This window comes from Diplodia seriata (assembly GCF_021436955.1).
Source record: "Diplodia seriata strain FDS-637 chromosome Unknown scaffold_1, whole genome shotgun sequence".
NCBI lineage: Eukaryota > Fungi > Ascomycota > Dothideomycetes > Botryosphaeriales > Botryosphaeriaceae > Diplodia > Diplodia seriata.
The window spans coordinates 3,469,309-3,481,966 of NW_027117308.1; the positions used below are offsets into that span (position 1 = coordinate 3,469,309).

The window sequence follows — 12,658 nt, forward strand, 5'->3', positions numbered from 1 at the left end:
CCGAGGGAGACACACACAATGGAGGCGGCTTCCTTCGCAAGAGGGACGGCCCAGACGGCGCTGTGGAGGTCAAGTTTGAGCCTGACACAGCCAACAGCGCCGGCGGCATCCGAATCCCGGGACAAGGCGCGCTTCACGGTTTGGGAGAAATAGGCAGTCCGGTCCCGAGCCACTCAACACCTTTTGGCATGGGTGCAAACGCCACTCCAGCAGCTGTAGCTCGTACCTCGCCATTCTCCGCCTCCATCCTTGGAGGCGGTGTATCATCACCGAGCTTTTAGTGGAGAGCAACAGGCCATCACTGTTGTTGCTTCTTTTTTTTCTTCCTCCACTTTAAACACACATTGGCTCAATTGATGCGTTGCCAATGAAGCCTTCTTTCTTTTTTTCTTCTCTTTGCATTGGTCTTCACGGTATTCTCGGCTGTTAAACAAGTGGGCTGCTCTTGTGTGTCCTTGCCTGCTGCTGGTAGTGCCGGTGGTTCTCCTCCTTGACTTCCGTTTTGTGGTAGTCCTATTAACAAACCTTTCTTCTCATGAGTCGACGAAAGGTCCAAATCAAAGGCGATTATCCCATGCATCCATGGTTTTGTTGGCGTCTTGATGTGTCTCAACCTGAGAGGTGACTGTGATTTGTTTATTATCTTGATATCATGCTCCCATGCACCGCCAGGGCGGGTGACAAAATAAATGGACCCACCCGCATCTGCCTCATAGAGACATAGTATTGTATGTACAATGGTAGGTGAATACAATACCCGCACGAAATTGTACGTCTTCAACTACCCATGTAGGAAGAGTGTATCTACCTCGGCGAGCTCAAGTCAACTGCCGTGCCGCCGCTCCGAAACTTAGGGTGCTTCCAATCGGCGCCCGTCAAGCCTTTTCTCGAACGCGTAGCGCTTACCGTCGGTCGAGTGCGTATGTACATGTGCCCTCTATAGTGCTAACTTGATCGACGGGTTAAGTATTGGCATTTTCTTACGATGGGCGAGGTGCTTTTGCCAGAATATGCATTCCATTGTACCCTTGTTCCTCCGACCATTGTTACAAGCCTGAGTGCTTCTCCTTTCATTACCCCTGTTTGCATCCTTGACCTAAGGAGCAGGTGATTCTACAATTTAAGGCTTCCTTACTGTAAAAGTAATACACGCCCCTGTTCTTGCTATTTATTTAGGCGTGGGATGCAGGGTTGGATTGTTTTCGAAGTAATGATTGGAAGAGAAAATAAAAACCACGGCCGCACTATCGACTGCTGTGTTTCGCTATTCTCAGGCTCTTGTATAAGGGGTTTCCAGGGTTAACAGAATTAATATGAGGAATATTTCTATTGCCGCAGCAGGATTCATTTGGGACTGATTCAATTGAATCACCCTTCTGCTCACTTAAGAAATTCCAACTGAATATGACTCCCTTCGGCACAACTGCAAACACTCCGAACCATTCCCCGCCCATGCCTCGACAGCCAAACCAACTCCTATAAGGTATTGGGCATATAGCTTCTCCTACTTCTCCACCGCCGCCGCCGCCGCCTTCTTACACGCTCTCCCAAACACATCGACGAACCGCCACACATCGGCGAATCCATTATACAGCGGCACGGGCGCCACACGCACAACGTCGGGCCGTCGCTCATCCACAACAACGCCCTCATGCTCCAGCTCCTCCATAACACGCTCGAGCAAACCAGGCTTCAGCAGCAAACTCAACTGGGCGCCACGCTCCTCCGGGGCTCGCGGCGTGATGAGACTGTACAGCCTACTGCTGCCGTCTTCCGCGTCATTTGCGGTCCGCGTGGTGAACAGCAGATGCTCGAGATATGCGGTCAGGCGGAGCGACTTGGCGCGCAGATCGGCGACGGAGGTCTGGGCGAAGACGGAGAGGGAGGCGAGCAAGGCGGTGGTGTCGAGGGCGGAAGGATTTGAGAGCTGGAAGCCGGCGGCGCCGGGCATAGGGACGAAGGTGGAGCGCATCTGGAACCGGGTGGACTTGTCATGGCCCCACCAGCCGCTGAGGCGGGGGCGATAGCCCGGTTGGTCCGTGGTGGATGAGGTGGTATCCACGGCGGTGTGCCGGGAGTGAACGAACAGCCCGCCGATGACGCCGGGCCCGCCGTTCATGTATTTGTAATTGCACCAGGCTGCAAAGTCGACGTTCCAGTCGTGTAGCTGCAGCGGTACGTTCCCGACTGCGTGGGCGAGGTCCCAGCCTACGACAATGCCGCGGGCTTGGGCGTAGGCGGTGATGGTGGGGATATCGAGGAATTGGCCGCTATAGTACTGGATACCTGGGAGAAGGAGCAGAGCAGTGGATGAGGCGTGGGCATCGATGACGGAGAGGATGTAGGAGGTGGGCAGGTAGGAGGTGTCGGGGTCTGGGGGGTTCAGCTCGACGAGGGCGGTGGAGGGGTGGAGGTTGTGGAGCTGAAGTTGGGATTGCACGGCATACTGGAAGCTGTGAGCAATCGCTGGTGGATGATATGGAAATGTTATGCTTGGAATATGTACGTGATCACTGGGAAAAGCTTTGCCTTCGATAATGATCTTGTAGCGGTCCTTGGTCGGGCGGTAGAAGCTGGCCATCAGCAAGTGAAGGTTGGCCGTCAGGGTCTGCATGACAGCCACCTCTTCCGGCTGTGCACCCACGATCTTGGCCGACTCGACCTTGGCGTCTTCATCGATATCGACCCATGGCTTGGAGACGGCATCTTCCAGCGGTTGGAAGTGGCCGTAGACGCCCTTGTTGGCCCAGGTATCAAGGTACTTCCGGATATATTCCTGGGTGCGGCGCGGCTGCAGGCCGAGAGAGTTGCCGCAGAGATATGTGGACGGGTAGGTCAAGTCGTTCTCCGGCAGTAGAGAATTGATAGTTTCGCTCACTTCCAGCGTGCCGGCATCGGTGCCCAGGCGTTTGCGCTTCAGGCCGGCGCGCGTGGGGATGACGAACTCCTCGCGGAGCTGGCGGAGAGGGTCTTGTGCATCGAGCGCTTCTGCATATTCCTTGGTGAATGATTTCGGGTCGTCGAGCCGGAGCTCGGGCCAGGAGTGCTGTGCCATGGCGAAGGTTCAATGGATGTTTGGGGTTGTGAGAGCTCAGGCAGTGGAGGGGTGTCTGATTATGCACAGCGTCATGGCGGGGCGCCGATCATCGGCTAGGTGCGGCCGTCGCCCGCTTCTCCGATGATTTCAAAGCCTCCTCCGCCTCTTGCACCTCCGCCACCACAACACCATGGCGTCCGCTCCTGTAATCTGTTCCTCCTGCCTCCGCTCCATGCAGTCCGCAACTCGCGTCCGTCTGGCGACCGTGCAACAGGCCATCCGTGGCGCCCGCCGCAGCTTTACCGTCTCCACCTCTACGTCCGCCACTGCTCCGCCGACACCCCTCCGCGACTTCCTCACTCCCTTGACGCGCCCCAGATACGCTACCTCAATACGGCAGATTGCGCGACTGCGACCGTTGGACCAGGGTGTTACTGTCCGAACCTTCGCCTCCTCGGCATCGCGGCGCGCAGCGGTCCTGAACCCGCGCACGGATGAGGATGGCAACGAGATGGAGGTGGGCATCACACCGCGCGCAGCACATGTAAGCATGCTCGGATACTTTGTGTTCAAAGCTGGTCGGGAGCGCGTAGCTGACAGATCCCCTACAGCGCCTCAAGCAAATCATGACGCAAGACAAGAACCCCAATCTCGTACTACGCATTACTGTCGAGTCCGGAGGCTGCCACGGCTTCCAATACCTCATGTCCTTGACCGAAATGTCCGAGGTCTCGCAGGAGGAAGACACGTTGTTTGAGGGTCCGGACGGTGCGAAAATTGTGCTGGATGAGCCTAGTTTGGAGCTGCTCAAGGGAAGCAAGGTGGATTACACCATGGAGTTGATTGGAAGCCAGTTCAAGATCGTGGATAATCCTGCAGCTAGCAGCAGTTGCGGATGCGGGACGAGTTTCGATGTCAAGATGTAAAGCATGGTCTTATTCCAAGGGCATATACCTTAGTCGTGCATTTAGAGCGCGCTTTTTTTTTCTTAATTAATCCTGCACAATTGTCACTCCAGACCAAGTGCTTCGGTCAGAAACTGGCACTGAACAGACTGCCATCTTTTCTGTAGTGACGAGTGTATCGCGTCAGGGCTCACGGTTTACTTCCATTTCCACCAGCTTGCTCGGCCACACAACTTACGGCTATTACAAATAACGCAGTCGACCCCTAAAGCTTTAAGGATCGATCGAATAAGCAGGCTTGCATGTTTATCTAGAAGCACGGTGTGGGCAGTGTTTTTTAGAAGTAATATCGTTCCCAAGTACGCCCACCTACGGTCTTTTAACATTCAGCACATGCTGGTGCATATAATAATAGTATTCAGTACATGCTGGAGCATAATAATAGTCGCGTTCCCACTGTTGCTACAGCTCGGGCCGAGGAGCAACACGTGCAGTCGGACAGGCTAGCCAAACAGTCCACCTGCAACCCTCCTTCCGACCAAGGGAAGGCGCATCAGGAGTCAAAAGATGAAATTTGCATCTAACTTGCTTGAGGCAGCAATGAATGTTCAGGAGCCAAAAAGAAAGGATCGATAACTACATTTTGTCGTGTGTATAAAAAAATTTGACCCCCTTACACCACCCCGTCCCAAAGACAGACCAAGCAGCACACGGGCAAAAGAATATGACCACACCAGGGGTCGAACCTGGAATCTCTTGATTCGTAGTCAAGCGCCTTGCCATTGGGCCATGCGGCCAGTGCATCGTAGAGATGAGCTGTTGAGCCAAGCTGTTGTGCTTGTTCGATGAGAGAGAAGTGGCCTGCGCGTATTATAACCAGAGACTAACAGTTGACGAGAATCAGCAGGTTGAAAGGTGAACTCCATTGATCCCGGAGGGCGACGACATGTTGGGGGGCGGCAGTGGCCAAGAATCTGTTTTTGCCGAGGTTGAAAATTTGAGCGCAGGGATGTTGGGGTAGAAAACTTTTTCCGTGCAATTTACGTACTCGTACTCTGACCAGTCTTCGCAGTACCATGCACATTCATTATTTACTCGAGTGGATACGGTCTCTAGAATGGCCTACTGACGTACAGTTTGTGGTTAGGTCGAAGAATCTGCTTATGTAACACTTTGGGGCAACTGAATGATTTTATCAGACGTTTAAACGTGATGTCTTGATAATGTGCACGCATAATGTAGAGTAGTATGCGGCTTAAACTCGTAAATGCAAGGAAAAGTGCAGTCATTGCACGGCATGGGTTGATCTCAACCTCCGATATTAGTAATCGAAGTCTTATGCTTAACCAAAATGTCAGCGTCATTCTCATACATTCCTCCAGATCAAATCATTCCCGAATTCTGTTTGAAGCCTAAAATACAATTTCCGAATTCCGGGAGATTGTTTGACCCGCAACCATGTGCTTTGGTGGCTTTTTTCTATTAGAGTAGTCCAGCATGCCTACGGTAGAGGTTTACCTTCATTCGGAGATTGAACATTGCTATCAGCCAGCCAGAGGCCGTTCGCGGTTGTGCCACTGTGTAGATATGTAACGAAAGCGTCTGAGCAAAGCTTTGAAGGGAATCAAGCATACAACAAGTAAAAGCGGGTAACGTACTGCGTATAGATTAGGACGTGAGGTAGAATGAGATGACAGCCAAGTCGTATTAGTCTAGCAAAGTTCACTTACGAGGCTTTCAATCCGTGATGATTTTTTTCTTTTCAGTTTCGGCTATTAAAGTTATCTCAGCTCTCTGATTCTTTTATTGCACGGAGACTGCGCTCACTGGTAGCATCATTTCCTTGTTGTTTATCGAAATTGGTGTCAACACCACTATGGGTATCCCAAAAGAGACCTCAATTGCACCGGATAGCCAGAGGAGTAGAGACACCGAAAAGGGAAAAGAAAAACAAAAGGCAACCGTCCTCAACTTCCCTCAAACAGCCTCCTCAGCATAAGCACTTCATGCCTTGTGACGTAAACCCCATCGCCGCTCCCCTCTCTACCTCCACAACCATTCTGACACCCCACTCCCTCCAACTGATCAACCAAATCCCTCACCTTCGCACCCTCCCATATGCCCTCGTCGTTCGTCCAAAAAACCCGCTTGATACCAACATTATGCATGAAATTCACACATCTATAACACGGCTTGGACGCCATCACGTTCCTTCGGTCAAGTGATGACTCTCCCTGCGCTTCCTCTGCCGCGGCCGCCACAGCCACTGCTGCAGTCTTGCTCGTCAACTCATCGTACAACGAACCCGTGTGCGGAAGGTCCTTCTCATCTTTCCCCTTCTTCTCCTCTGCACACGCCGAAGACTCTTCATCATGCCCGTTGGGATTTATGGATGAAGCAGGGAGCGGCGCAGGGTGGTTGCCGAGGCGTGCGACGTACAAGTCCGCGCCGACGAGACAGCGATGCTTCATGCGGTCTCGGACGGTGAAAGAAGGAGGGGAAGGACATTTGACGCTCCGGCTGGTCATGTTCTTTGGGAGAAGTGTAGCGTGGTGTTTGAGGCCTGCGGGTCGGTCTGGAGTGGTGGTGATGTGTTTAGTTGGATGCTGTTGAGCTGGGTTAGCCAGTTGGTGAAAGGGGAAGAAGACTACTGGTGAGCTTACGGTACCACACAAGGCCGCAGTGTGTAGATTCGTCTTGGTAGACTTGCCCATGAAGCCCTTCTTCATACCCTTACGGTCTTTGGCAAAACCGTTTTCCCCATCTCTAGCCTCAGACAACGCTCGTCCCTGATGCTGCCGACAGTCCTCGGACACCCCGTTGAACCCACCACTTTTGTCCAAACTCCTCCCTGCAGACCCTCGCGACATACCACTCGACGCCGCGCGAGAGACCCGACGCTCCGCTAGTGCGCCCTCGTTTTTTGCCCGCGCCAGCACTCGATAGTTTGGCGCGCGGTTTTTGCCCCTCCAGCGCCTTGCGCGCCGGCGCGCCGCGCAGCCGTCCCACCGCGTCCGCTACCGCCATCATCTCCGAATGCATGCTGAACGGCGTAATGGCAGCGTGCGGCGTGTTGCCGTGACCGATTTCCTCGAACGGCGTGAAAGCATTGCCGGCGGTGGGGTGCTGCGGCATGGACGGCGTGGAGGGATGATCGTGGTGATGATCGGTGTCGCTCTTGGGCTTCCGCTTTGGATTGGGGCGGTGCTTGGGATGCTGCTGCTGCTTGGGCACAACGCCCGTCTTGAGAGCGCCGCCGTCGTAGCCGGGGCGGTAGTCGTTGTGGCCGGCACCGATGACCTTGCCGCCGCGGACGATGATGCAACCGTGGCGGTAGCGGAGCGGCGAGAGCGCGGCCTGCGCGAGGCAGAGGGAGAGGTAGTGATCAGACCTGGTCATGGTTTTGGGTCGGTCGGTGTGCTGTTGCCTGTTTAGGTTGGGTCGCGTGGAAGGTATCCGGGAATTCGCTCGGGACTGTGTGAAGTTAAGGGAGGGAACTATCTTGGATATGTGAGGATGCTGGTGGAATGCTGGTGGTTTATTGCTGTGGAGCTAAGTGGTAGTCGATAGAGTTGTTTGCTGGCGTGGAAAGCGAAAGCGGGTGGTACTCAGTGGAACATGTAAGCGCGCTTATCGATACTGAGTACTTTGAAAGGGCAGGCACACTCAGGGTCAGAAAGTCGAAAGTTTTGTTAAAAATGTTTGCGCTGTTCGTGGTTCACAAATGAACGGTTTGACCAGTCATTCATCCATGGGCCGTCGTTGACTCATCACCGCACAGCCACCCTCAGCACAGTGCAAAAGATCGACCAATCCAAAAGAAAAACAGAAGAATGGATTTTGCTGTCTCATGCTCCCAGGGGTATCTCCGTATGCCTCTTTGCTCGCACAACGCCGTAAACCGTTATGCAGAGTACCGTAAAACCCAGGGTATCTATGCCTCATTGCTCACACAACGCCCGATCCCAGAAATGCGTTATGCAGAGTACAAATCCAAAAAAAAAAAAAAAAAGTCATGATGCCTCGTTGCTCACACAACCCGTCAAAGGAGCCGTGTAGAGTCCCATCGTAGCCTCGTTGCTCACATAACGCCGCGTCGAGTGTTATGCAGAGTACTGTCGTGAAAACGAATCGTAACGCCGGAACAAAAGACACCGGAAAAGCCCGAGGAGGGTGACTTACGAAGCATTGCGCTCGGCGCAGTACTTCGCAACCTCCTTGGCCAACGTATCCTTCTGCGAATGGACAAGGTCCATGATGTCGCTGGTGCCGGGGACATCCTTGCAGAAGTCGTACGCCTCGACCATGTTCGCCATGACCGACTGCAGCTGGTTGGGGAGCCACTGTGCACCAGTCAGTATAGTATGGACACGTAAAGAAAGCATGGGACGTACGGTAACAATAGGGCTACCGCCAGTGGCCGTGGGGTGCGAAGTGTTCTTGAGGATGTACTCGCGCGTGAAACACCAATGGCGCCAACGGAAGTCGCGGACCTGGTCTAGAGCACGCAGGTACAGCGACGCCGATTTAGGGTCACTTAGGGCGTACTCCTTGAGGTTCGCCATCTCGGAATAGTCCTTGACAGCCTCGAGGAAGTCGCGGTGGTTACCAGGCCGGTACTGGCGGAAATCCTTCAGAATATCCGTGAGGGGAGTCTGAGGCATGCTGATCTGCAGGAGATTATCGCAGAGCGGGACCTGGTAGTGTCAACAGCTGAGTAACTTTGGCATTGGTGGGCTCAGAAATACTGACCATGCTGTCGTTCGCACCCGATTCACCACGGAAGGACATGGGCTCATCACTAACACCCTCGTAGACAACACCATTGGGGAACATGCTCTGCGAGGTGATCCCGAAAATGAAAGTACGGAAGCTGGTGTAGCCACTGGGCTTGCTCTTGGTCCACATGGCTGTGATGGATTAGTACAATGCATTGTCACTTGGCCTATACATAGCAACTTACTGTTCATGACTGCGTTGATTTGGTCCATAGACTTCACGAGATCCGCCATCCCCGCATTGAATGCCTCACGGTCCTTGCTAAGAGCACCGTTGAGAGCTTCGACAGCACCTGACACAAGAGCGCCGGAGTTCTTCACCATGGCAATATGCACGAGTACGAAGCCTGCCTCGGAAGACGTGGGGTCCAAGCCAAGCTCGAACGCACGAATGAGACGGAGGTTGTCGTACTCGAGACCCAAAGCCGGGTTCTCCAGACGGTAGTTGAACAGTGCGTATGAGCCTGCGTACTCCATGAACGGCATGAAACCAGCGCTGCACCAAAGAGTCAATGATTGATAGGGAGGATCGCATTCGATATCACTTACAACTTAGCAACCTTGGTGATTGGAAGGGCGATGTTGCTTGGCAGGCTCTGACGACCGAGCCCGTAAGACTCGCCGCGCATGAAGCGCTCATGGCAAGGTTCGAGGAGGTACGCCGAGGCCAGGAAGGAGTAATCGCGGTACAGTGCATTCATCAAGGGCAGGTTGTCCTTGTACTTCTCAACCGCACCCGACAAGTCAGGCAACTCCTTGTGCACGGTAGGGCCAAGCTGGAAGCTAGCCAGCAGGCCCGGAGCGCCGGAGAGTGTCTTGATCGGCATGCGGGAAAGAATAGACTCGAGTGGGTCGAAGTCCGCAGGCAGCTTGACGACAGGGTCCTGACGCGGCAGGAAACCACGGGTGGTGGAGACCATGAATGCCGGCAGGGAGTTGTCGTTGGGCTTGGAGTCCGTGAGGACATTGAAGCCGAAGCGGGGCGGAGATGACATTGTGTTTGGGGCAGGGATGGCGGATGTGAAGAAAATGGTTGTGGGCGTTGAGGCTGGAATCTAGCGAAGGGAGCGACGGTCGAGCTGCTTATATCTTGAGGCCGGATTGATTCCGGCCTCAAATGCGTCCTGATAGGAAACATTCCGGCCTCCCCCTCCACAAATGGAATGACTCAAAATCGAGTACGTAACAGCAAACCAAACGAGAAGGATATCGGCAAACTGGTCAATGAGCCGCAGAACATTGCATACTGCTCCACACTCCGTCTCACGTCCCGGATGCACCCTTGCGGGGTTGTTGACGATCCGAAGACATTGCGTAACCTACGAGTGACAAAAACCAAGGGCCTAAAGAAAAGCAAGGAGAAAACCAAATAGCAGAACTGAATGACGATCCGAGCCAAAACTCGAATTGGCTGTGGTTGCTTTGTCAAAGGGGTCCATTATCCTGAAGCGGCGGTTATCATCGGGATGTCGGCCGTGCCGACAAAGAACACCGTCACCGGTGTGCCTCATCATGTGCCCCCTACCACACCGACGTTCATAGCCATCCAGAGTTGACATCAGATAAGGATCCCGATGGATTCGCAACTGCAAGTGCTGGCCGTTGGTAAGACATCAACATGTGTCGCTGAGCTTCTGTCGATATGTTATCCAGTTTTCCATCAGTACTCCTAGATATCACGATGCACCGCCTGCAGTTCTTCGGAATGCTGGGAGAATCAGAGGGGGCTGCAAGATGTCCCCTATGATAAAGCCCTCGAAAGGTCCAGGCTAATATTGACGAAGGATGCATGGCTCTACGCCGCTACTCTGTGGCTTGCGAGGGTTATGGTATTGGCGAGTTGCACGCACAGCCGTTTCTTCCTTCGATTGTATTGGCTGAGGTTCCGGCCGATGCTTGCCGAAGTTCGCTATCGCTAGTTGACCAATCCTCGTAGCCGTTTGGCGAGTGTCGTTGATAGGGCTGAGCCAGAGATCTCGTGCAATCGCCCAATCTGGATAGAGGCTCCCATGATCGTCCCGTGAGAATCTGGGGTAGTACCAAGCTCCGATTTGCTCCTGGAGTTATATCATGGCGCATGGCATGGGTGAATCGCATGCCCGATCCAGCGATAAAGTCCATGAATGTTGCCAGCATGTTAGTCTCCGCGGACACTTGAATGTCACGAAAGTGCAGACCATAGCCAGCGTCTGAGATGCGAAGGACGAGTCTCATCATCATCTGACACATTCAAGTCTCCCCACATTCAACTGCAGCTGTCTAGAGCCCGGCGTGCGCTAAGCGACGGTCCCTGCGTCAAATTGCGCAGGGGATACTTGGAGTTTCCTTGATAGCGGCTTGCATGTTTTGAAACAGACAGAGGGAATCGCGTTGAGCTTATTGACTAGCTTGCCAGCCTCGTCGCGAGGCGAGCTTCCGATAACGGTGAAGCTCGGCGTTGGAGCTTGTCAGGGTACTTTGTCAAGCGCCCGGCAAGTTCGACGCAAAACTTACTCGTACACATCTGAATTTGGGGTCGAGTTTAGTTGTGAGTATATCCGCACTCCACTGCTTCTGCAAACAGTGGTACGGGCGTTATTTTCCATCATTCCTTGGCGCACTGGCGCGCAGGAAGGCGCGGATGTGTGTGGTCCCAGTTCTTGGATGCGCTAACAATGACGTACGTAAACGTTTCAAGATGGAAGCCACGGCGCGTGGAGAGCCAGCGGGTCGATCAGTGGGGAGGAGCAATCGGCCTTCGTGACAGATAAGCTTCGTCTATTGGAAAGTAATAGGCTTCGGAAATATTGAAGAATGTTAGCACAGCCTCCACACTACCTACTCAGGCATGCCGTTGGATCGCCATTTTTGCAACACTACCAGTCCCAACGGGCGCGCTGACGTGACTCATCCGGCGACGCGCGTGCAGCGGAAGGGGCCTGGTTCGCTTCCGCTTTCTAAACACCTTTGCCGCAAAAATTGTATCGCGTACCACTCGCCATTGTTATTGCATGAAGCAATTTTCCAACACACAGCCACCATGCGCGGCCAAAATAGCGACAAGGTTTGCGGCTGCTAGGGCGACTCCAAACGGCTAGGGCGGGCCTCTCTTATCGCGCGCTCAATAAATCGCGGGCAAGGAAAGGCCAGGAAAAGGGGGCTGCGCCGGACGCGACAAGCCGCACCCCCGCCTTTCGCGTCAGCGTCGCGTTGGCAGTCGTATCCACCAAGGAACCTTCGAGACAGCGCGCTGCGGCTGGATCGCGTTCGACAGTAGTACTGGTCGCGGGTGCGCGGCGTCGGTGAACTGACCGCGATGGCCGGCCGGCCAGACTAACGCAATCGTGTCTTCTCCTGGCGGCGCGCCGCCGTGGCAAGACGGAAGCTGCGAGGTCGGTCGGGCAGCGCCGATAGCCTTGCCGGACTCGCCGCGGTGGCCAAACAGGCTTGCGCAACGGGGCGCTTGCTGTGAGGGTGCCGAAGAAACTGCCACGTCGTTTTGTTGGTGTGTGAATGCGGTGATAGACGGTCTTGTAGATTGAACAGGTCGCGTCTCTTTGTTCCAGGCTTGGTCGTGCTTCGCGCTGCCGGATCAGCGTCCAAGTTTTTCACCGACCCGACCGTGCCTTCTTCCTTGGCACTGCTGCCTGCCCGTTCCACTGGGGCATCGTCATCGGGAACAGAAACTTCCTCAACGCTCAGGACGTGCATCCAAGCTCAATAGGTACGATGCGAGCGCAACACAGCGGATTTGACTGCATGCGCGTAGCGTAGGAGTAGAGCGGCCTGCGGCTTGGACAAGCACTTTTCTCTCAATGACTGTGTTGGTTTCGGCTATTATTCGGGTTATCCTGGCCCCCGTCGCTCCTGGCAAAACTATTTAAGAGTCGTCCCTTCCCCAGTGCTTAGGATCTCTTTCGCCTGTTGCAGCCTCACCAACACCCGCACCCAACCACAAC

General features: G+C 54.1%; 3 protein-coding genes and 1 non-coding gene across 4 annotated transcripts; 1 reads left to right on the top strand and 3 right to left on the bottom strand.

Annotated features, from left to right (window-relative positions):
- Window positions 1-1,504: 1,504 nt before the first annotated feature.
- BNA5_1 (Kynureninase (L-kynurenine hydrolase)) lies at window positions 1,505-3,055 on the bottom strand (the record flags this gene model as incomplete). The annotated part of the gene is made up of 1 exon (XM_066772513.1): window positions 1,505-3,055. One exon carries the CDS (start codon window positions 3,053-3,055, stop codon window positions 1,505-1,507), a length of 1,551 nt encoding a protein of 516 aa, XP_066637792.1.
- Window positions 3,056-3,269: 214 nt separating this feature from the next.
- On the top strand, window positions 3,270-3,963 carry ISA2 ([4Fe-4S] proteins maturation; the record flags this gene model as incomplete). Its single annotated transcript, XM_066772514.1, has 2 exons — window positions 3,270-3,581; window positions 3,649-3,963. 2 exons carry the CDS (start codon window positions 3,270-3,272, stop codon window positions 3,961-3,963), a joined length of 627 nt encoding a protein of 208 aa, XP_066637793.1.
- Window positions 3,964-4,667: 704 nt separating this feature from the next.
- On the bottom strand, window positions 4,668-4,739 carry SLS55_001011. The gene has a single exon. It is a non-coding gene; the product is annotated as a tRNA-Arg (tRNA).
- A 1,975-nt stretch (window positions 4,740-6,714) lies between these two features.
- Window positions 6,715-9,715, bottom strand: SLS55_001012 (uncharacterized protein; the record flags this gene model as incomplete). Its single annotated transcript, XM_066772515.1, has 6 exons — window positions 6,715-7,333; window positions 8,125-8,285; window positions 8,337-8,639; window positions 8,695-8,852; window positions 8,906-9,216; window positions 9,270-9,715. 6 exons carry the CDS (start codon window positions 9,713-9,715, stop codon window positions 6,715-6,717), a joined length of 1,998 nt encoding a protein of 665 aa, XP_066637794.1.
- Window positions 9,716-12,658: the final 2,943 nt, after the last annotated feature.